The 25,563-nt window shown below is 42.8% G+C and overlaps 1 protein-coding gene across 2 annotated transcripts in view; it reads right to left on the reverse strand.

The window, feature by feature from the left end:
• EBF2 (EBF transcription factor 2) overlaps nucleotides 1-25,563 on the reverse strand; it is a 258,291-nt gene that overhangs the window by 57,600 nt on the left and 175,128 nt on the right. For both annotated transcript variants that reach the window (XM_048513586.1, XM_048513587.1), the window contains exon 7: nucleotides 16,498-16,579. In XM_048513586.1, coding sequence (XP_048369543.1) covers nucleotides 16,498-16,579 — 82 coding nt within the window. The remainder of the gene's footprint in view (nucleotides 1-16,497; nucleotides 16,580-25,563) is intronic.

The raw sequence follows: 25,563 nt of genomic DNA on the forward strand, positions 1-25,563 counted from the left end.
AACCACGAGATCTAACACCTGCGCCCGCATCACCGGGCGCAGCGAGCGGAGGAACCGACCGGGCCCATTAGTCTGCTCGGCCAGTTGGAACTGCACACACATGGGAGGGACATTCCCCGTGTTCGAAACATCCTGCTCCCCAGGGCTGGTTCTGGACCTGCTGGGAGAGGACATTTAACTACATCCCCGGGCCCGACTCCCCTGCCGGAACTCTTTGTTGCCTCAGTCGCCTCACCATTGTCCTGCAGTTGGCTCCACCCCAGGAGCTCGGACGCCGCCGGGCCAGCCTCCGCTTCTGCCTTTTCGACCCTTCTCCTGTCGGAGCTGCACGCCGGTCGCCTCTCTGAAGCGGGGAGTTCGCCTCCCTCGCCAACTTCCTAGTGGGGAGTCCCCGGACTCGCTTCCTACAATGCTAAGACTATTGGCCGGCTGGCCTGTGCCCCTATGCCGAAGTCCAGCAACCCTTCCTCCACCGCTCTGGATTCCCTGGCCTCGAGCAGCAGGAACTTCGTCCAAGCGACCCTAGACAATCGTGTGCAGCTATTGATTATTTGTTGTTGTTGCATCACCAAGGTTGTGAGAATGTACATAATATGTGTTGTTTTAATCTTTCTGATAATTTCCAGTTGATCCACATGAAAGTCGCGTGAGCTGCAAGAAGTTGTATCTAATCTGAAGTATGATGTTTTGCCCCATTGGTGGTCAGCCCTCTGGAGCTGGCTGCCGGGAGGATGGTTGAGTGCTATTGTACAGCTCTGCATTGGTTTAATTGTATGCCTTGTTATCGGATCTTGTTTACGTTCAATGCGTGTCTAATATTGCCTGTAACGCGGTGTGTAAGAAACCCCTCGATTTCCCTTACCCCGCAACCAAGTTCTAATGTTGCACAAGCAGCTTGGTCAACTTGACCAAACGGCGGAGGAGACAAAGCGCCTTTAAATCGCCCCTTAGCGTTTCGGCCCCCCGCTTTCTAAAATGTAAAAAAGGAGGAGATGTAGTAGTGCACTGCCGACCCAGCAGTGCTGTAGTAGAACGTTGGGACGCCAACGGACCTGCGGCCTTGCCGGTCGCATCGCACCCCCACTCCTCATCCCCCCATGAGTCACGGGTCATGAACTGTCTGGCTCAATCACCGGGCGCAGGGACAATGGTCTTGCCCCCAGGTGAGGATTAGGCTCAGACGCGTACGCTCCTCTCCGCACGTAGCCAGATGAGATCATGCATCACATGATGATCTCCCGACCTCCCGCTCTCCCGGAACTCCCCCCAGTCCTCCCTCCTACACGCCCCCAATAGAGTAACAATAAAGGGTGCCAGGAACCGGCAGACGGGAGACTCGCTAGGAACACGGACCTCCGGTCTCCCGCTGCTGGCGATCTCCACCAGATGTTATCTCCGCGTCTCGTCTCGTTCTTACGCTGACCGCGTGGGTCGACTACAAACCCCCTGCTAAATGCAAACATTTACAGCATCACTGACGATAGTGGCTGCCTACCCTCTGGTTGAAGACACGGTTCTATAATCTATGGGCATGTTCATACCTATGCTCTCAATCAGTAATACTTCAACAACCCCTTGAGCCATAAAATACTTACATAAGAAATGTCCAACACACCTGGCAGAATCATGACAACCAGAGAAAGAATTTCTTTTGTAAGTTAGTATTTTGTAAGTTAATTTTTTCCATCAGGTGGATTGAGCAGATGTGGGAGTTGGACTGGGATGGTTGTGGGGAAACAATGCAAAAATAGTCACACGCAGAGCATCCATAATAAAATTTAAAACAATTACGAGTGCTCAACAGAATGCCAACATTTTTTCATTGTTCGAGGCTGCTGTTTGCTGTTTGTGAACTGACCTCGAGGATAAAATTGAAATTCTGAAATCCTAGATGTGCTGATCTACTCCACTGTAATGGACTGTGACAGCAAGAACCCACAATGACCATTCAGTTTCATCTTTGGCATTTAATTGCTGGTAACTGTGGGTAATGGCCACTCTGGGACTATTGACTATGATAGCTAGGCTTTCAGATTTACTTCAAGGTGTGGCTATTAAAACATCTCTTGCCTATGAGCTTCCAAGGCATCTGAGGACTCACTGTTGGAACTGCATGTTGAACTAGGCACACCTCAGTCTAGCCTCAGTTCAGTAGTGGATAGCCGTGACTTGCGAGTGTGTTTTCTGGAGGACGTGGCTGGCCACTGTTTGTGGCAGTTCTAGAAGAACATGTGGCTTGATCCATCAAGGCGATTCTTTTTTTCATAGGGCTGGACTCTTGGTTTCTTTCATGGCAAAGCTTTCGTCTACTTGTTCTGTACACTATTATGAAAGGCAGCTTAAAACTGCAGATATGAAATTGCCATTTAACCTAGGCTCCTTAAATCTCTAGCTGAATACAGACCTCCACCACCCGTGCTTTATACCAAAGAGTTAAAAGTCTATGGCTTTTTCAAAAGGAAGCGGACATTCCACCATAGTCTCTAACTCCCAGACCCTCCCCTTTCACCATCCAACTGCTTTCCCCCAGTGAGTATTTCCTGGGTCATGGAGGGTGACCCTTTCCATCTGGAATCAATCAGTCAACTCCTGACAACTTCCTGAAACACCTCACTCCATTTCCTGTTCTCTCCCCCCTTCTCGTTTTCCCCCCGGTTCGCTTCACTCTTCAAAACTGCAGGCCACAGCAGCTTAATGTTAGAGGGTCAGGCACAGTTAGACTCCAAAACACTACACAAGGAAACCTTTGACCTTCAGAAATCTTTACATCTTAGCTAAACAAATCAAGGTCAATATTTCTTACCATTACCTTGTTAACCATTTATGTGCGTTTCCCCCCCTCCACCAATACTCTTCTGATGGCATATCCATCAATGGCACTTGTTCACCCAAGATCATAAAACATGACATGCTTTTGTTTTCTTTTGAGGTATTTCGGAATGGTGAAAGGCCTCAGACTGACATCCCTGGAGATTTGGGTTTGTTGTGGAAAGGCTACCCCCTCAGCAAGCTTTTTTTTACAAAGTTAGAATATGAAGAACTGAGGGCCTCTTAGAGATAAAATGCCACATATGAGGTAACATTAATTGTCCATTTACTTAGTGGTTATCTATGGAAAGCATGATTGCTTTATAATCTCTAGAGCAGGGGTCTGCAACCTGCGGCTCTCCACATGTTCATGGACTACAATTCCCATCAGCCCCTGCCAGCATGGCCAATTGGCCATGGGCTGATGGGATTTGTAATCCATGAACATGTGGAGAGCCGCAGGTTGCAGACCCCTGTTCTAGAACCACTGGTTTAGCCATTATAGGTGGCTTAAGAGTTATTTAGACTTTTTGCGGTAAAATAACTTTTGCAATCCTTTTGTAAGCAGGATGGAAAAGTGGCTAGGAGTGCATTCTATTACCTACATCAAGTGCATCACTTGTCTTTCAAACTTGATCATGTTTTACCATCCCACTGTCACTTCAAAGTTAGATTATTATAATACACTTTTTGTGAGTTGTCCTTAAATGCTGTTCAGAAACTTCAGTTGGTTCAGAAAGCTGCTACTAGTTTATGGCAGTATGTTTACAGAACCCCTGCACCTCAGCAGTTTCAATTTGTTTCCAGGTACAATTCAAGCCATTGGTTGCTACCTGAAAAGCCCTTTGTGGCTTAGGACCCACATATCTAATGGGGTGCCTTTCTCCATGCTAAGGTAATAGGCACTTCATTTCTGGTGGTCCCCTCTGTTTGGGAGGCCTTCTCATCCTCATCCTCTGCATGCTTGTTTTCAGTAGCCCAGAGGCATAGCTACACCTCCCCGTGGCGCCCCCTGCCCCCCCCACGGCGCCCCCCAGCGCCCCCGAGCGCACCCCACCCCACCCCACTTACTTTTAGGAAAGGAGAAGGCTGGAGAAGAAGGCCGGAAGCCTGCCTGCTTTGCCTGGGCCTGGTGGGAACTACATTTCCCAGGAGCCCCGGTCTGCTCCATTCCTAAAAGTAAGTGGGGTGGTGCGCCTCAGGGGGTGGAGCGCCGTGGGGGGGCACCGCGGGGGGAGCGGGGAGGGGGATTTTTCTGCCCCCCACATGACTAGAAATGGTGTGCCTGGTGCATCGCACCCCCATCCCCTGGTGGCTTCACCACTGCAGTAGCCACACCCACTCTTTGGAGTAGCCTGCTGGATATGGGATGGAGGGATCCTACACTCTTTTATAAAAGATGCAAAGCAGAATTATTTCAGCATTACTTTGGCAGAAGGAACAAACAAATGACTCTGATTGGCAATTGGTAGCAATATGTTGTAGTAGCGGCAGTTTTAACATGATGTACATTAATTTATGTGCTTTTAGTTTTAACTGTCTATGCATTTTTGAAGGCTCCTTGGTCAGCTGACTTATAATAACTGCACAGATTTTCAAGGCAAAAGACGTTCAGAGGTGGTTTGTCATTGCCTGCCTCCGCATCACAACCCTAGTATTCCCTGGAAATCTCCCATCCAAATACTAGCCAGGGCCAACCCTGCTTAGCCTCCCTTCGTGTGTGTTTTAATGTTTTTATTGAATTGTTTATTTTATATATAGTTTATTTTAAATGTAGTTTTAATGTCTGGATGTTTGCCACCATAGGGACCCTATTTTGGTGGAAAGGTGGCACAGAAATGTTTTAAATAAAGAAAATAATAAATAAGTATTTGTCTATCTAAAACTGCTGTTCATCACCCTAAACTTTTGGAAAAGGTAAGATACACACTGTTGAGTCAATACAATCACCAAGTGGGGCATTCAACAACCAATAGTGGTGTGCAAAAAAAAGTTCAGTTCTTCAACCCCGGCCATTATGAATGGCAGCTCTGATTCAAATCACCCCTCCCTTGCTCAGCTGCCATTAATGTATTTTTAAAATCCACTTGAGATCTGTTTCCATCCAGTCTGAGCCAAAATCCCAGAGCATTAAACTAACAACAGCACAAAATAAACCACAATCATTCTCAAGGAACAAAAGCAAATTAACCAGAGCTTTATCAAAATCAGAATGAAACAGAAGAGTGGTCACATGGCACTTTAAAGGCCAACAGAGAATTCACCAAGCCTCTTTGTAAGAAAAAGTACTCCATGGAAGGAACGCTACAAACGAAAGGCTCTCTCTCTCTATTCACTTCAACTCAGTGAAGAACTTTTGAAGAAGAATGCTATAGAACAGAATTATAGAAGAGAATCATTGGACCTAGCTGATATTGGACTCCCCAGATCAAAAACAACAACTTTGAATTGTGCAGGAAAACAAAGTAGGAGTCAGTTAGGGTTGCTAATCTCCTGGTGGGGACTGGAGTTCTCTCTGAATTATAACTGATCTCTAAAATACAGAGATCATCTGCCCTGGAGGAAATGTCAGAGGAAGAGGATAGACTCTATAGCAGTGGTTCTCAACCTGGGGGTCGCGACCCCTTTGAGGGTCGAACGACCCTTTCACAGAGGTCGCTTAAGACTCTCTGCATCAGTGTTGTCCATTTGTAAAATGGATAAATGTTAGGTTTGGGGGTCACCACAACATGAGGAACTGTATTAAAGGGTTGCGGCATTAGGAAGGTTGAGAACCACTGCTCTATAGCAGGGGCGTAACGAGGCAGCCCTGGGCAAACTGTAGCCCTGGGCAAAACCTGAGTTGGATGCCCCCCCCCCATGGGCGGCCACTCCACCACGACCAAATTTTTTTTGCACCAGGACATTGGTGCCTGCAGGGGGTGCATTTTTATACATATCAGCACCAAAATTTTAGCATATCATCAGGAGACTGTCCGTATGCTACTCCCCAAGTTTGGTGAAGTTTGGTTCAAGGAGTCCAAAGTTATGGACTCCCAAAGGGGGTGCCCCATCCCCCATTGTTTCCAATGGGAGCTAATAGGAGATGGGGGCTACAGTTTTGAGGGTCCATAACTTTGCCCCCCCTGAACCAAACTGCACCAAACTTGGGGGGTGCCCTCATCTCCAGATGATACCCTGAAATTTTGGTGCCGATACATCCAAAAATGCACCCCCTGCAGGAACATCCTAGAAATTTGCCCAAGAATCTTTGTTCTGAATTGAGTTTTCTGCATTGCTGTCAATGGGGGTTGCAGGCTGTGGGGGGCACATTTCTGAAGGCACAGTCTCAAAACTTTCAGGGTCTCATCAGGAGACTGCCCTAATGATACCCCCCAAGTTTGGTGCAGTTTGGTTCAGGGGGGCAAAGTTATGGACCCTCAAAGCTGTACCCCCCATCTCCTATTAGCTCCCATTGGAAACAATGGGGGATAGGGGCACCCCCTTTGGGAGTCCATAACTTTGGATTCCCTGAACCAAACCTCACCAAACTTGGGGTGTAGCATAAGGACAGGCTCCTGATGATACGCTGAAATTCTGGTGCCGCTAGCCTAAAAGCTGCACCCCCTGCAGGCCAAAAATGGAAAACCACTAAAATACCCAAAAACGAACCCAGCATTTTGATGCCCCCCACAAGGTGATGCCCTGGGCAGCTGCCCACCTTGCCCAATGGGCATTACGCCAGTGCTCTATAGTATGACATCCTTGCAGAGCTCCCTTCCAAAACTGGCTATTGTGGGTTTTCCAGGTCATGTAGCCTTGGTCTGGTAGTTTTTGCTCCTGATGTTTTGCCAACATTTCTCTATGTGACAAATACATGCTAACATGACATGCCTCTGAAGATGCCAGTCATAGATGTAGGTGAAACATCAAGAGCAAAAACTACCAGACCAAGACCACACAGCCCAGAAAACCTACAACAGCCAGCTGATTCTGGTTTTGAAAGCCTTTGATGATAGCCTTTCCCTTCCCAATTTTTCCTCCCAACTACCACTTCTAAATTTCCAGCAACTCTTACAGCATCTGTAAATTGTTGCAGTTGGATGTAAACTGTTGATTTACTGTCACATAGGAAAGAGCACAAAAATAATCCAAGGGCCAATGCACACAAGAAGGAACCAACATTGAAAAAGGATGTGAGGATCTACTGGTTCTTTGTTCCCACCCTTCACCCAAGGAGTTCAGATCAGCATACGTGTTTGTCCCCTTGTCCATTTCATCTGCATCTCTGTGTGCGGTAGGTTAGGCTGAGAGAGTGACGGCCCTGAGGTCACTCAGTGAGCTTTACAGCTCAGCAAGGATTTGAACCCAGTTCTTTGCAGTTGTAATCCGACACTCTAATCACTACATCGCATTGGCTTTCAAAACAGCAAAAAATGAGAAATTCAAAATCAGCCTTATGTATTACAGGAATAATAAAATCACACTGGTGTATTGCTGTCAACACCTTTGCCACCAAATTTCAGACCAGCTGCAGTCCAAATATGTTGGTATTGAACTGTGCATGCCAGGAAAGCCCCATTGCTGAAATCCCTTCACTGCTGGAAAAAAAATGCGGTGTGACTGCAACACATGTGCCCAAATCCATGTGACCTATCCATCCCTGTGTGAAATGCTGAAAAAATTCCTGTTATGGTTCCAAGTGAGGGTGGGAGAGAGAGAATCCTTTATGGCAATGGACATCTGGAAACAATATGAAATTCCTGATGTACTTTCCCTTATAACTGCACAGTTACACTAACATGTTTTTCTAGTTTTGCCAAAATTATGATAATGTGAAATTTTTATATTTATTATTGTTATTTTCAACATGGGTAGAAGAAAAACAATCTATAGCAACTCTCTCCCTTCAGTTCTTTTCAGGACAGATTTTCAGATTTCCCAGAGATGCTAATGGAGAATTCTGTTGCAGAGGGAAAAGATGGGGACAAATGATCAATTGTCTCTGTGAGCGCCTCAAGATAAGTTAATACAGTTTAGCTCATCTTTAACACACTCTAATCACCTTTGAGTTTACACATTAATGAAGGTTAAATTGTGGTCAAAAGCGGGCTTAACTTGAAAAGATGACTAAATATCCCAGACCTAGGAAAGATGATGTTAGTCCCAGTTCATACATGGAGAAAAACAAGATGGGGTTAGAAGGAGCTGTTCACTTCAAATGGAAAATCATGGCAGATGTATTTTTTGGGAATATTCTTCTATGTTAAACCCCCCCTCCCCCTGCAAATAGAAAGTCAGCACAGCCTACAGAAGAGGACATAGAACTAGGCTAGATTTCATATTTCGGTGGAGTTCTGTTTTGTGATTATTCCAAGCTTCGATTCATTGTCCACAATCTTGCGGTTCTACCGTCTCGTGCTCCTCCCTGTGTGAATTCCAATGTTCAGACAAAACTTTGGCAGCCAACTGCTCAGAATCAAAAGGCCAAACCATATCCATCTGTCCAGTGGTGGGATTCAGCAGGTTCGTACCACTTCAGCAGAACCGGTTGTTAAAATGGTGCTTGTAAACAACCAGTTGTTAAATTATTTGAATCACACCACCAGAACCGGTTGTTAAATTATTTGAATCCCACCACTGCATTTGTCCTACATTTTTTCTTGCCCCAAGGAGGGAAGATGCTTAGTAAAGAGGCATTCTTGACTGTTGCTTCACCTAACACTAAAGACAGATTCCATGTCTCTGCACTACCTCATATGAAACCCTGAGAGGGTTTGTACTTCTCCAATGTTTACAAATAGTTTGGGGTCTGTTTTAGCAATTGTGAAAACAATCTGTTTTTAAATCATTCAGAATTTTAAAAAGCAAGTCAGTGGCCAATTATGCCATCTCAAGTAATCAGGAGAAGAAACCTCAAAGAGCCCTTTTCAGCATTTATTTCAGATGATCAAATCTTCATGAAAAGTATGCAGCATTGTGAGGCCTCGCCCACAGTTGCAAAACAAGACCACAGAGGAAGCCAAAAACATTAAGGGGGGAAAAGTCTGATTCAACAATCTGTCTCTGTGTGGAGCTTCCATTAGAAGGTGCCCAAGTGGATTAGAGGATCAGAGCTAAATTAATTTTACAACTTGCAGGAAATGTCCTTTGCCGTCCCCCCGTCCCCCCGCTGCTGCCTTCTCCCAAATTAAAACCAGGAAGGAAAAAGAACTGATTCAAGACATCTACAAAACTTTGCTCTCATATCTAAACTCTACATGTGCAATGACATACACATATGTTTCTGGAGTATAACAACTCTCATCTCTCCAAATACAATGCTCATCTCTCCACATTTTAGAGTCTGGGGCATCCACTTCATGCTTTTTAAAAAAGATTCATTTATACTACATTAACACATTTTATGGTTTTGATAAGCAATTGAGATAATGTTGACATATATTTTCATTGTTGGCAGGTGAGGGTGCAGATGTGTTAAACTGGTGTCTGGCTGATAATGGACTGGATAAGCACTAATAAACTGAGACTCAATTTAGACAAGACTGAGTTGCTGTTGGTGGACAATTCTTCTGATTGGATGGGAAGAGCTCAACCTTTTCTAGACAGGGTTGTAATTCCCCTGAAGGAACAGGTTCACAGCTTGAGGGTGCTGTTGGATCCATCTTTGTCCCTTGAGGTTTAGGTGGCATTGGTGGCTTGGAGTGTTTTCTACTGGCTTTGGTTGGTGGTTCAGTTGAGCCCTCACCTAGATAGAGATAGCTTGGCTATAGTAATCTATGCTCTTGTAATCTCCAGATTAGATCACCACAACACACTCTACGTGGGATTGCCTTTGAAGATGGTTCAAAAGCTGCAGCTGGTGCAGAATGTGGCTACCAGACTACTAACTGGGGCCTGGCAGCCCAAACATATAAGACCAATTTTGGCCCACTTGCATTGGTTGCCCATATGCTTCTAATTAGCTCCATATGCTTGTAATAGTCCCAGTTCAAGGTGCTAGTTTTAACTTATAAAGCCTTACACAGTTTGGGAACCATAATTATTTGTTGGAGTGCCTCTCCTGGCCTCAACTGGACACTATACTCTGCTTCTTGGGCTTTTCCTCTGGTGCCAAAGCCTTGTGAGGTCCAGAGGGTGGCAGCTAGAGGGAGGGCTTTTCTTGGTGGTGGCCCCCTGCCTTTTAAATAACCTCCCTGCTGTGGAGAACCTGGCACCAAATTTGCCATTTTTTCAGCACCAGGTTACGACAGCTGTCTTGGAGGAAGCTTTCAAAGATCTCCGTAGCCTTTTAGGGGCCTAACATGTTTAATCAGGTCATCCTTTGCTCTGGACTATGTTTTTGTTATCTACACCTAATGGCTTTTTTGTACTTTGAATTGTTCAACTCTTATTTATTGCATTTTGATTGTTTTTCTATTTGTTCAGATTTGAATGCAAAATACCTTTCCATTCGATTTTACACAGATAAGATTAGGTAAATTTATATTTGTTGTAAACCACCTGGAGAGCTTTGGCTTTGGGCAGCACAGAAATGAAATAAATAGTAATAATATTAGTGCCATCAACACATGATATATGTATCATGTTGATTTACTGATGCATAAACAATGGTGAAAAAGCATAGCTCTTCTGAGGAAAATCAGTGCAAGGAAACAGAAAATGGAGCAAAAATAATCACAAGTATGATTTGAAGAAAGAAGAAATTAAATTGAAGTGAGTATTTTCAGCAGGCATGGGAAACTTAAAAAACTTCCTTCCTTAAACCACATTGGGTCTCCCAGAGTCTCCCCAAATGGGTAGCCCCACACCAGACTAGCATGTCTTTCTGGCCACTTTCCTAATAGATCATAAAACACACCTACTGTTGCTTATCTCTTTCCTTCACCTTCTTCACAAGGCACAGAGGGACATTCTGAGTACACAACACACAACTCTCTCCTTTATTGTTCCAAGTCAGGTGTACTATGTTTCTGAAGCTATTAAATAAAGAGGATCATATAGCAGAGAAAATTCTCAGTCCATGAGAATCTCATGTGTTGTGTGAAATGTTTTAGCAGAGGTACATCACCTCCTTCTAGCAATTTGAGGCCGTCCTTCATTGCACAGTGGTCATTGCAATTAAGTAGCACTGGACTGTTGAGAAAAGACTCATTAAGTTGGAGGGTATTGTGTTTTCTGAAGCTGCCCCTATGGGCCAAACTAGATGTGATAGTGGCAGTCCCATGCCTATAAAAGCATTCTGTGAGTCTAAAATTGTCCGGTCAAATAGAAAAAAGGCAAAGGGCAATTTTTGACACAAATGGGACACGAAGAACAAAACCCTCCCTCTTCCTGCTAAGTTACATCTCTTCTCTCGAAGCATTTAACTTTGAGCTGGGGCTCCAATACAAAAAGCAATCCCAGCACAGAGAAATAGACTGGGAGGCAAGTGTGGTGAAGTGGTTAAACTGCTGGACCAGGATATGGGAGACTCAAATTAAAAACCCCACTTGGCGCTGAAGATAGTTTCAAGAGGGTTGCTGTGTTGGTCTGCAGGAAAAGAACTTGATTCAAGTCCAGCAGCACTTTAGAGAGCAACAAGATTTCTGGGGTATAAGCTTTTGAAAGTCAAAGCCACCTTTGTCAGATAGATAGTTGATGAAGGGAGTTTTCAGTTTTTAAAGTTCATACCTACAAAATATTGTTGCTCTCTAACAGGGGCAGAGCGGGAGGGAACTGTGCCCGGGGCATGCATGCACCTTGCACCCTTGCCACACCCCTGTCTGCCCCACCGTGCCCCTGCCACACCCCCAGAATGCCCTCGCCGGACACCTGCAGGGGTGCTCACCCGGTGCACCATGCATCCCCCCCCCCCGGTCCCTTGGCGCTACGCCACTGCTCTCTAAAGTGCTACTGGACTCGAACCTAGCTCCTTCACAGCCACGAAGTTCACTGAGTGACCTTTGGCTAGTCACACTCACTCAGGCTAATTTGTGGTTAGATTAAAAGGGAGGTGGGAAGAACCATGTATACCACCCAGAACTCCTTGGAGGGTAAAAATGTAAACAGGCTTGGGAAAAGGACTGTTGGGATGCAAGACATAGGGTTTGTCTGCACAATTCATTTAATCACGTTTTGAGGCAAGAAATAAAATGTTTCCTTTATGAAGTTCTAAATTGCTTTTACCACAAAACATTTTATTCCCAGCCTCAAAACATTTTAAATTAATCACCTTTTAAAACGATTCTCTGGATGAAACAGTTTTAAATATGTCTTCAGTTACTGTGCGATCTTGCTTCTCTGTTTCCCTGAACTTGGTCCAATTTTCTGGGCTCACTCAGTTTCCAATCTCCTTTTTATTTACAGCATCTCCATTTGTTCTTTTATTTTTTATTTATTTGGGGGGGGGCAGTCTTCGAAGTATTGAGCATTTAAGGAGTATAGAATGCAGCATAAGGCTGTGAAGCATTGAAACATCAATTCAACACAGAATTCAACAAAAAAAAGGGGGGGAAATTATGTAACGGCAGCCAGGAATTGTTTCAAGGGAGTGATTGTGAACCAAAGGGGCGTGTGTGTTAAAAAGTTTCACAAATATTTTACAAATGTGTTAAGTGATTTGTGCAGAAAGAACCACAGGAGGGGAGAGTTCAGAGCCTCTTACCAACATGCCGCTTTTGATTTTAAAACTGGATTCCACTTTGTACATACTTAGGCCAGTTCTGTGTTTAAATACTGTCGTAATCCCATCTAAATTGGTCTTCTAAATTGGGCAGCTCATAGGATAAGGAAAATCCCTTATGAAAAATACAAAGAAAGGTGGGGACCTTAGTTTGTCTACTTTAAGGAAACAAATGATATCAAACATCACTACATTACATACTGAACTTTATATCAATTATAAAAACAAATACAGGAAGAAATGGGTGAATGAATGACTCCAATTGTTCTCTTAGTGATAAATAGCTAAAAATGATTTTCTGGATGACCAATGTTACAGGAGGAAACAAAGGGGGTGGGAATATTATTCATTTAGTGTAATAAGGGGGACATTATTGAACTTGTCTTAGTTGTCTTGCTGGTGTATTACGGAAGGTTTACGAATCGTTATAGATAGTAAATAGTAGTGGATATAGCAAATAGGAATTTTTTGTAAATATTTGTGCGATTAATAACAATATGTAAAGTTTTAATATTATTATATAGTAATCTATATTTAGTAAGGATTGTTAAATTGTCATATATTTATGTTGTGTAACAGCTTGATTATTGATGTATATGTCAGTGATCTTTGGTTGGAAATAAATTTATTTGGAAAAAAAACCACAAAAAAAATTGGTCTTCAAGAGGCCACCTATAAGGACATACACCAAATTCACACATACTACTTAAAGAGCTTTTCACACCTTCTGCTATTGGTGTGCATTTCTAAAAAAAACAACACTGAAGGGCAGTTTAAAGTGAATCTGTTACAGGTTTCTGCATTGATTGATGCCAGTGGAAAAAGGCTGATTTACAATCAGCCCTGTCCGCACTTTACAAAGCACGTGTGATTTACATCAGCTGAACTCTCGTCATCTGCCTTAATGATAACCAAATTGGTAAAATCATACCAGATGGAGACAACATTTTTCGTAACTATTCTGGTTTGATACAAAGCTGCTTTCCCCCTTTTGGTTCTTGGGACAAAATTGTGGTTATCATTCTGCCAAACAAAACAATGACATTCAGTAGTAGAACTGATCTCACAATTGATGCCTGATTTCCTGTAAAAATGGCCTGTGCCATAAAATGGACCTGTTAACAGGATTTGCTCTCATATGTCCAAACAGCCTGATGTTGTATAGTTACCACCTGCTTAAAAACCTTGCACAAGAAAAGAACATTGGCCATCAGATGTTAGTTGTTCTGGGTCACTCAGGTTCAAAAACCCACTTCTGAAGCAGAGGTCTCATGATGAACAAACAGGATCATCCCCACCCCAAGGATGTATTTATTACCTTTTGAACTCACTCTGCCAAACTGTTCCAAATCAATACTCTGAGCCACAAAGATCAAGGGTCAAATCTAGAAATGTTAGGCATCAGACCTAAAAGTAGACTGTCTACTACTTCACTAGGCTTCACTCATAGAAAGTCCTCCATTCAGCTAGAACCATAAGCTATTCTGAAAACACTGTGAAGCTGTACTGAATTACCTATGGAACCCAAGGCAAGGTAGGTGTAGTAGGTCTATTTCCCCGAGAGCCTGAGATAATAGCCTTTCCCATAAATCTCAGTTACTTGGCACTGTATATTGACCATAATGGTGGGGAAGGTACCCAAGTGGGTAAAAGGTTTTATGGAGGAAACTGCCATCAAGTGATACCTCACTTTTGGTGACCCTGCAGGCATTTTCAAGGCAAGAGATATTCAGAGGTTGTTGGTCATTACCTGCTTCTGCATAGCAACCCAGGACTTCCTTGGTGGTCTCCCATTCAAGAAATAACCAGGACTGACTCTAAGATCTAAAGAGATCAGCCTTGTCTGGGCCATTTAGGTCAAGGAGAAAGACTATACATTTCCAGAATGTCAAAGTAGCAGCCAATATGGAAGAACCATCCCCCAAGAGCAGTGAAGTTAGTTATTAGTTAACTAAGTGCCCTTTGTTCCAAACAGAGCTATATTTTGTATGGAACAAAAAAAAGGTCAGGTGCAGGGTGACAGAATTCTGTTTTTACGTTTTTAAGCTAAAAGGGCCAATTAAGGGCAACTTGGCCAAAGCTCCTAAAATCCAGGACCACCAGATGAACAAATGTAGAAAGGTGGGAGAGGAGAAGAAGGGTGGTTGGCCTTTGCAAGCCCTTGAGGTTCCTCACTATGCAATTGGGCTCAGTGACCAGCATCTCACAACTGGGCCATAGTGGGGTAGAAGCTGTTAGCAAGAGGGAAGATGGGAAATCTGATTAAAGTCATGTTAGCTGGTAGGTGGGAAGAATAGAAGGAAGCAGGAAAAAGAGCAAGGCTTTAATGGAAGGGAAAGTTCCCCCTTCCCGCCCCCCACTGGTAATTATATATTTTACATGTCCTTTGGAGAATTAGTCAGGTCCATGGATATGTCGTGCCACAGCAACACAGTGGCACTTTAAAGCCTCATCAATACCTTTTCTAAAACAAAAAGAGGAATTATTCTGCCAGTCATTTCAAACGATCCTGTCATTTCCGCTCTCCCATGTGACCCCCTCGCATCTCCCCCACCCCGGCACAGAACTTGCTATAACGGGTAAGATTTCTAAACAATTCTCAAGCTTTATCTGATTTTCACAAGGGCTGCACTGCCAGTGAAATTGTTCTGTGTAGAGATTTTTTTCAGAGCAGTTGGGATAATATGACAAAACTATTGGAAGGCTTCAGCACATGCATATATTTGTGTGTCTTGCTGGAGCCTCTCTTCAAACAGTGTTTTGTGGATGAACATTGTGCTTCAAGCTACTTATGAGAAACCCATAAGTTCCTCTTCCATGCGAAGGTTTAACACACAAGAGTGTGCAGCTTCGCTGACACCTGTTGGCTTGTACCCATGCCATAATGGACACCAAACAAAGCTCCTCCCTGATAGCAATATTACGACTGTTTCAGAGAGCTTTTAAAATTATATTTAGCAGCAGGAATAAGGAACACAAAATGAACACACATGCGCAAAAGCATGTGTTTTTGTTTGCTTGTTTGTTTGAAGGGAAGAAGGCCACCAACAAGGGCCTAGATGTTCAAAATTATTTCATCCTTTCTTGAAAGCCATTTTTCCATTGATGCTGGGTGTCCTCACATTCTAGAACAAGAAGCTTTTCTTTCAAAACAAACAAAACAGAAAGGAAAAAGAAAGAAGAAAGTTCGTTTTTCTAGCCCACTCCCTTAACAAAAGCTATCCCACCAAAACAAAGTTCCCCCAACTTCTTCTTAACAATGGTCTGGCTACCAAGCTTCAAAGGCACGGCTGAGGCAACAGCTCTCATAATGGTAAGGGAGAAATTGCCGTGAAAGTGTTACGGCAGTACACAGCCTTAAACAATTACGGTGTGGAAAGGAGAAAGAAAGAGGGATGAGATTTAGTGCCTGTGTCTTTCCAACCACCTTCCCCCACCCCTTCCCAATGTTTTCAACTTGACACACTTCACCTCCCTCTGTGTTTTTATTAGCTGGTATTCTCAATACATCAGCGACAGCTATGATGAAACCAGTGGCAGATTTTGCTGCAAAGCAGCTGGGTCACTGTCCCACGGGCCTTGTTGCCTTTACCATGCGAGATCTTAAAGTGACCATGCCTGGACCAGCTGCCGTTTTGAAAGATCCTGAAAGGGAGGATCTGAAAGTGTTAAATATTTTGGGGGGGGGGGTATGACTTGCATACAGCACACAGAGCTACTTTGAAAGATTCAGAGAAATCCAAGTATCACAAACACAGTCCCCATTATGGGCAGCTGTACGTGCAAGTGCCTTGCTTCAGGGTGTCAGATCAAATATATGTCGCTGGTTGGCACGGTACATCACTTCCCCTCCTGGGGATTCATAAAAGAAAAGGGGAGAAAGCAAGGATTAAAGGCGACAAATGAAGAAAAACTTTAACAATATATGATGGGGTTTATCATTTACTGTCATCTCATTTATTACCCACAGTGTCAGTGATGAACCACAGAATGGAGCGCCGAAAAAGACAGACAACTTACTTAACATAGAGTCCCACAACACTTACCTGAAACCGTCGCATGTCTCGAGGGTTCCCAGCTGTTTTCAAACAATTTTGATTGCACTTGAGGAAAAATTTTAAGAAGAATCTGTAGGGGGAAAAGAAAGAAACGTGTGTGACATCTCCCGCTTTAAAAATTAGCGTCTGCTATTATTTACTTGCTTTGTGTCGGTACAATTGTGCCCCGTGGCAGAATCCGTCAGGGGATGTCAACAGACTGTTTAAAAGGATGCTGTCAATTAAACAGATTAAAATGACATTTTGGGCTGAATTTATTTGCCCTGAAAAGTAATACTTAATGCTATTAGAAGCTAGGGATCCTGGAAGCCTTTTAGCCCAAAGTCAAGGGAGGAAAAATACAACGGATTGATGCTCCCAAAGCATGGGCAAAACAGAGCAAAAAAATATTGCTTGCTTTGTGGGGATTAATTAAATTTGCAACTAAACAAACAAATAAAGGCATAAGACAGAGACACTTTTTTTTCCTTTTTAGCAATCAAATGCATGTATGTGTTCACCATAAACACAAGCCTAAATATGATACCTTTCTCAGATAATACCTGTTTGGAAAATCCTAATTCTTGTACCAAGGATCTTGGTCTGACTCTCACCAGCCACACGACTACCATATTGGTAGAACCTCAGCAATGCTAGCCAAAGGCTTTGTTTACTTACAACAGCCTGTCCTTTGCAGACGTAAAAGCTAAAAAGGTTTTAGTCTTTTGGTTAAAGATATAGTAAAAAGATAATAGCCATATGGTACATTATCAAATATGCTCTAGAACCTGTCGTTCATGAAATGGCTGCGCAGCACCTGATGCCATAATGCTCAAGTGCAAACGCTGACAAGATGAATTCATTACCCACTCACAGTGCCATCCTAAACAAAATTACATTGTTCAAAGTTTGTCGTTGTGACTCTGCTGGGGACTGCTTTGTTATTGTCTCTGGAGACCCTTGGCGAGAAGCCAAACCCTGAAGAAGGACCATATTTGCCTCCTCAAGGATAAAAATAGACCAGGTGGTTTCACCAGGGACAGGTACCAGAAAATAAGGACTGCTCTTTGTAAATAGGAGCAGTTGGAGTATATACATATTCATATCTTATTTTGCTGAAGTCTACTGTCCATTCCACATGAGGTCACACAACCAGTTCTGCAAGAAAGTCCACATGGATGTGGAAACTCATATGCACACAATATGAAGAAACCCTAATAATGACCAGTGGGGAGAGTTTTGAGTCAGGAAGAGGGTGAAATGTGTACACAGATTAATGGAGAATAGGTCCATCAGTGGCTACAAGCCATTGTGCCAAAAGGCAACTTTCATACATGGAGGCAGTAAACCTCTACATACAAGTTCTAGGACAGGGGTAAGGAACCTGCGGCTCTCCAGATGTTCAGGAACTACAATTCCCATCAGCCCCTGCCAGCATGGCCAATTGGCCATGCTGATAGGGGCTGATGGGAATTGTAGTTCCTGAACATCTGGAGAGCCGCAGGTTCCCTACCCCTGTTCTAGGAGGTAACATCAAGGGAAGGCCTTGGCCTCCATGCCCTGTTTGTTGGCCCTCCAATGCAGAGGCCTAGCTCCAAGGGGGCGGGGAGGTGTGCGACGCACCAGGTGCGTGCCTCTGTGGGGTGCGGCGAGGGCATGGCGGGGGCATGACAGGGACAGGATGGGGGTGGGACAGGGGGAGGACACACCAGTGCACCGGGCACTTTCCCCTCTTGCTACGCCTCTGCTCCAATGCAACTGTTTGGCTGCTGTGTGAAAGAGGATGCTGAACTCGATGGTCCTAGCCTAATGTGTCTCACCAGATTTTTGGGGTGTTGCATGAAAGAAGAATAGAAATGTATTCATTTTTCCTTGCACTGACAGTTCCCATCGAAATGGCTAATAATTACTAAATGTCACTAGCTTTCTCAACATAGAATTTTTTTTGTTTCCCCTAAACATTCCAAGTTTTGTCCTGTTTTCCCTTGCATGTATTTGCCACCCCTCTATACTCCTCAGGCATTTGCATATTTAAACTTTTACCTATTCTTTAGTTGAAACTGTGTGCTGGATTTACCTCTTTGTCATTGATTTGGCATAGAGGCTAACGCATAGTAGGTATGAATGATATTCGAAAAGACGTGCTTCTATGGAATCACGTGACCCACTGATTATATGGTAGTCATAAACATAGCAACTTTATACTGCTGAACAAAATAGGGGAACAGGGATTCCTTCCTGACAGGATCACTGTTTGACCCAAGACCAGCCAATATATAATGTACTGTAAAATTTTGTTTGTATTTTGTGTTATGGGACAATCCTTAACCACATAAGCAAAGCCGTGTCCAAAAACAAAGGTTAAAGGGTGGGGGTGGGGGGGGAGATACACAGATTTTGAGATTTGATCAGCCATTTCTCAAAGTTCTCCATCAGATATATTTATAAACCCCTTTATCCCACACAAAAATATATTTGAAACGTATAGGTATTTTTAAATGTTCCTCAGACCATCAAGATAATTTCATGTTTTCAGTTTGGTGTGTAATATGATACATCTAGAAACTGGGAAACTATTATCACAGCAAAAAAACAGCATGCGATTATGGATTGCAAGGACTCACCCAAGGTACATCTCTCTGTGACCTACTATTCAGTGCTACATAAGATATTTGTGTGCAGCTGCTGGAGAGTTTTGAAATATCTGAACTTGCCAAAGGAAGAAGAACAAAAGCCTCTTGAACACTGCATTTTTTACAATCCAAACAAAAGGCGAGACTGTGTTTTATTTCTGTTCGAAATAATATCACCAGATAGGGTTCTAGTTGGAATTCTATTTTTTTCCTCTATGCCCTGGTGTGTCCTAGTGGTACATTTAAATTGCAAGGAGGAAAAAAAATCCCAGATTTAACTGGGACACAGAAAATTCATGACGGCTGCAGGACAAAATAAAATGCATTCATAGAAGGGAGCTGAATAGTTGTGGGGAGGGGTGGGAGCTGAAAGTCAGCTGGGAGCACAATGAGCAATTTATTTATTTATTTCCCTTGCTTGTCTAAAAAAAAATCAGCTTTTGCAGTAAGTTAAAGTCCCAGGTGAGCTAGGCCTAGTTCCCTTTCTGTTACTATGACAACGAATTTTTACCGCAGTCCCAAAGTCCCTTCAGAACTCACACATTCATGCCTTGAATTAGAACTTTAAAGGAGAAAGATGTATATTTCTCTCCCAAGGTTTACCAACAAGAAAAACAAGCCTATGAAAATAAAGCAATGTTTCTCCCCCCCTTTAAAAAAGCCAGTGTTAAAATATCCAATATAACTATAGTTATGCCAACTTTCAAAAACTGTGTATGCTCATCACCACCAGACACAAAGAAAATACTTAGGAATCTGGTTCATCTATGAGCATCCTTAAAAGAAACGCAAAAAGCTACAGAATGCAAGGACACTTCAGAATAATGATATAATAATATCATCCAAAGGTTCCTTGAAAATATTTCCTATACTTTTTTTACCACATTAACAGATTTTGCATGAAAAAGAAAACTCCGGTGAAATAAACAGAGAACTCCAGTATGTTTGGTTTTTGTAATTCTTTTTCCTCAACAGGATTATTTAAAGCAAACTTGCTTTATTCTTCTAGTTATTTCTCTACTACCTTTCCTATGTGCCTCATAGGAAGCATCCAAACCTTTGCATGGACAGTGCTAAAGCTTAAAATTTATCAGACATTCATCTAACACTTCCTTATAGGAGCTCAGAGCAGCATACATGGTTTTCTACTCCTCTACTGTATCTTTACAACAACTCTGCAAGATAGATTAGGCAGAGACAGTGATTGTCAAAAGTCTCCCAATGAGCTGGGCAGACCAATCCGGGGGAGCAATCCTGCTCTGGAGGTACGGTGGCCAGCTCCACGTCAGCATTCCCAAGCAGTGTTGGTGTGGTGGGGGTGTTCCCAAAGGTGGAGTCAACCTTAGTCAATTTCCACTGCCTGTTGAGCCCCCTCCTCAGAGATATGCCATGATTTTCGTGGTATATCTCTAATCTCCCCTATGGGGGAATTTGTGCCCCTTTCCTTTTTTACTTTCTTGGGCTAACAGTGCTGCGAGAAAGCCATATGGAGTGGGTGGGGAGTGGTACCATACCATCCCTGCCCACCAATCTGATCTGGGTTGCACTGTAAGAGTACATTTGGAACTGGGCCCAACTACTAACCATTATAACCATATTGGCTCTCAATATCCTTCAATATCTCAGTACACAATATCATTGTTTCCATCATTTGTTGATGATGTTCAACTGTTAAGGATTAATTATACTATTCTTGTGACAAGATGAACTTTGTGAACAGATATCTACATAACTGGTCATACTGAAAACAGTACAAAGGATCATGGTTTTTAAGGATTAGGGGATAATGTATAAAGACAAATATGTCAAGTACAGTGGAACCTCGGTTTTTCCCTGGTAATCTGTCCGGCGACTATCAGCGAAAACCGAAACTGGCAAAAGCCAAGTCTATGCTGTCTGCGTAGGCACAACGCAAACATTGCAGTGAAGTTATGCAAAAGTCACCTTGGATTTTGTCGGCAAGGCGATGAAATCTGAGGCGACCAATCAAAACTGAGGTGAAAAACGGTTGGCGATGATCGGCGAAAACCGAAATCGGCGAAAACGGATGTCGCCGAAAACCGAGGTTCCACTGTACATATTCATCCATCGTCCTTTCCACACAAACCTTTTAAAATGTTTTGAGGCAGGAAATAAAATGTTTCCTCCATGGAGTTCTGCACTGGTTTCACTTCCTTTGGTTCCCAAATCATTTCATTTGAAGCCTCAAAACATTTTAAATGAATGTCCTTATAAAACAATTATTTGGTTGAAATGTTTTCAAAATGTCTTTAGTTGCCTTTGCAATCTATTTATAATGTTTTCCACACCTCTGTGCCATCCCTGGCCTTCCTCCTCAGCACCATTTTCTGAGCTCACTCCTTTCCCCCTTGCCTGTTCATTTGCATCATTTCTGTTTTTTGGGGGGCTAATTTTTGAAGCATCTTGTATCCTAGGTGTACAGTATTGCAGCATGAGGCTGTGAAGGACTGAAGCATTAATCCAACATCTAGCACAAAAAAGAAAAGAATAGGACAAAATCATGCAATGGTAGCCATAGATCGTTTCGAGGGAATGAGTGCAGACATACATCATGGTAAAGCGGGGGAGATTGCAAACGTTTTAGGTGATTTGTGTGGAAAGGGCCATGTTCCATACGAAGGAAGATTCGGAAATGGTTTTGTAAAGCAGACTGCTGTGAGGGGTTGATCTGAAATTCCAAAGGGCTCCACCTCTCCAGAAGAAGGGGGTTAAATCTCAAGGTGAGAAACCAGAAGGAAGCTTTTTCCTCACCGGACACATCCCCCATTCTAAAATTTAAACCAGTCTACTTGGCCCGCATAGTCTTTCATTTCATCAGATTTCTTTTTCTGGGGGAAACAGGTGACTGATAGGTAAGAACATTAGTACAGATATTACACACACACAACCCCTCCCCCCCACACATATATACAGAAATAACTATTTACCATAAATTCCTTGGAAGCAGAGGCCCGAGATGGTTACATAATAATCAGAAAATGGCTTGAGGATTCCAACCCTGCTTCAATAGGCTACACCAGAGGTCTTCAAACTATGGCCCTCCAGATGTTCATAGACTACAATTCCCATGAGCCCTACCACTTGGCCATGCTGGCAGGGGTTGATGGGAATTGTAGTCCATGAACATCTGGAGGGCCATAGTTTGAAGACCTCTGGGCTACACCTTTGAAAACCTCAGCTATGCCCCAGGAACATCCACTTGGAAGACAACTGTAGCTTGTCAGTTAAACAACATCTGTGTATCAATTCTAGCAAAAGTTTGTTTCAAAAGCATTGACCAAATCCAACTAAAGTTGGATGTGTGACTAGAATGGATCTTCCATGAATTTTAAAATATGGACCACGTGGGGACCCTTCCTTTATCCCCTGGGTGATTTCATCCATACAGTTCCCTCCCTACATTGTAATTATCCTAAAAGGAATAGGCAGACCATCCCATGGAAGTCTTTTTTCTTTTTCATTTTACAGTTCATTGCAACAGGGTTGGGTTGTGTCTGAATAGCAAAATGGCACTGATGTGTGTGTGTGTTTATGGGTTTAAAATTTTATCTACTTCTTTGCATGGCCCTGATCCAAAACTGACCTCCCCAGATGACTGATATTAGTATTATCCACATGCTAGGAAGATCCAGTCACAGACTGTCCAACATCTCATCTGTTCTGACCCTAACTTTCATAGGAACCAAATTAATTCTGAGACTGGTGGAAATAACATTTTAAGTGTGAAGGAGGTGATATAATCACACATTTACTAGCCTGAAATCAAAGCAGTGTGACAGAGAGTGTGTATATTCAGTTTCACATCAGTCTTTGTCTTAACTCCAACAGCATGGTAAGATGACTGCTTTATTTGTTCATCTTACCAAGTCTGACTCAGTCACATATAGAGTTGCCCGCTCTGGGCTTGGAAATACATGGACATTTTGTTGGTGGAGCCAGAAGAGAACAGGGTTTGGGGAGGGAAGGGACTTCAATTGGGTACAATGCCATACAGTCCACCTTTCAAAACAGCCATTTTCTCCACATGAACAGATCTCTGTCATTTGGAGATCAGTTGTACTAGCGGAGAATTTCAGCTGCCCCATGGAAGTTGGCAACTCTAGAAGCAGACATCAGGAAGAAGCATCTGATCTTTAGGTCAAACAGGGCAAGCGTATTAGCTCCCCTACACTCCTGACTTAGCTTCTCATAATCTCCCACCTCAAAACATTTTTGCCAAGTCCTTCTATGCCAAGAATCACTAAGTTATAGAGTAGTGGTTCTCAACCTTCCTAATGCCACGACCCTTTAATACAGTTCCTCATGTTGTGGTGACCCCCAACCCTAACATTTATCCATTTTACAGATGGAGGACACAGATGCAGGGAGTCTTAGGCGACTCCTGTGAAAGGGTCGTTCGACCCCCAAAAGGGTCATGACCCCCAGGTTGAGAACCACTGCTATAGAGGGAGAGGCTTTAGGGAGGTAAGCAGGGAGTATTAGAAGGGTTCCATTTCCTCCCTTGCAATATCCAGCTTTGATGTTCCCATTTTCTCTCTGATTCTAGAAAAACTTGCGCCTGCTGAAATGTTTGCCCCTGAGTCATGTCATCATACCTGGACTAGATGAGGACCATGAGCGGTTTCATGTAGCATTATGGGAAGAAACAAATCAGTACAGTTCAAGCATAGTCCATCGCAAAGCTCAGTTCTTCATTTATCCAAAATGTGAGCTGCCATTCATTATATTTTTTAAAAAAATAGTCCAAGAAGTCCCATGTCCGTCGATAATTATTTGGGGTGCCCTTTCTTAAAAGCACCAAGACCTGAATGTCTGTAAGTAATGGTTGAAAACTATTTAAGCACTGGCCCATCAACCCCATTGGAAAAAAAAGCACCCTAAATCACACGGAATGTTCAGCATTTCAGCTTCAATGGGTCATTGCCTACACTCTGCTTATTATGGCTTTTTTATTTGCTCAAAACCCCAGAAGAAACATTAAAGTGCCTAATTTTCTTCCTCTGGCTTTAGACTTCTTTAAACACTCACACATGAACAGAATTCTTTTTTTAAAAAAAATCTTTTCTTCAGTTGAACCGTGTCACTCATAACCCATGGCCCACCCCCACTCCTTGAGGAGATTTTCCAGTCAGTCTCTGACTATAACGAAGCAGCCATATAAAAGAGTTCTGTGCATTGTTTTATATATACCCAGATATTTTACATGCTTGCATCTGGTAAAGGCATTAATATTTATTGAGGCATTACAATAAAAATGACTTTGGGGAAGAGGAAGGAAAGAGGAGGCAAAGCTTAACACTGACAAAGTATGATTTAGGGGTAACAGGAGAACTGTACAAAGGTGTTTTTAAACTGATTTTTATATAATTAGAAAGAAACCTTCATGACTTTTTTCTGGAAAAAAAATTACATGGACATTAAAATAAACTGACTCCATTTCGTAGTTTGATCATGGGGGTTCGAAAAGATTCTGTCAGCTGTGACTCAAACTCAGAGAGAAAGGAGGGATGTGCTAATATTTCCTAATTTATCTCATATTACTTTATGTTTTTGGCAACAGTTTTAGTTCTCTGCTTTACTTGATTAGTTTTGTGGATCTTTATTGTGTATGTGTGTTCCGTGGTCTGTCCCATACACTGTTTGTGCAATATTTCTATATATTTAACAAAATGTATAATGTTGATTTACTGCTACACAAATAAATTTGAAAAAAATTATATCATGGGAGATGGAAAACAGTGCAAAAACAAAAGATCATGAGTTTGACCCATACAACAGAGGTGTAATTGAAATGGGGACTTTCCAAGTTGAAACAGAAGGGATGAGACATTCAAAATCACTCCTAGTTGTGAGTTGAATTCATGACATATTTCAGTCTTCTGGGTACTTCAGGGAACCCTTAGCTAATCTGAAATGCATGGCTACCACAAAGAATGATTCCTTCCTAACAAAGCCTTGAGAATACAAAGGCAGGCAAGGACAAAATTATGATGCAGTAAACAAAGCATTGAATTTGGGTATATGAAACCTTCTACTAAAGAAGGTAAATGGATGTCTAGACTCTGTCACTTCAAACTGAAGACATGACTGAATGCTCTTCAATATAAGAAAGATCACCTCCAACACAACATAGGAAGAGCTGGCTGCATCAGGTCAAAAGATTTACCTAGTTCAACTTCCTGCTTCCCATAGTGGCCACCCAAACGGCCCAGAAAGCCTACAAGTAGAGTTTCTAACCTCCAGGTGGACTCTGGAAATCTTCCACAAATACAACTAATCTTCACACTTTAAAAATCAGTTACTCTGGAGAAAATGGCTACTTTGGAAAGTTGGTCTGTATGGCAATATGTTGTAACCCATCCAGAGCACTTCGGGGATGGGGCAGGATGTTAATCCAACAAACAAACAAACAAACAAACAA

Source organism: Sphaerodactylus townsendi, linkage group LG12, assembly GCF_021028975.2.
Source record: "Sphaerodactylus townsendi isolate TG3544 linkage group LG12, MPM_Stown_v2.3, whole genome shotgun sequence".
Classification (NCBI taxonomy): Eukaryota; Metazoa; Chordata; class Lepidosauria; order Squamata; family Sphaerodactylidae; genus Sphaerodactylus; species Sphaerodactylus townsendi.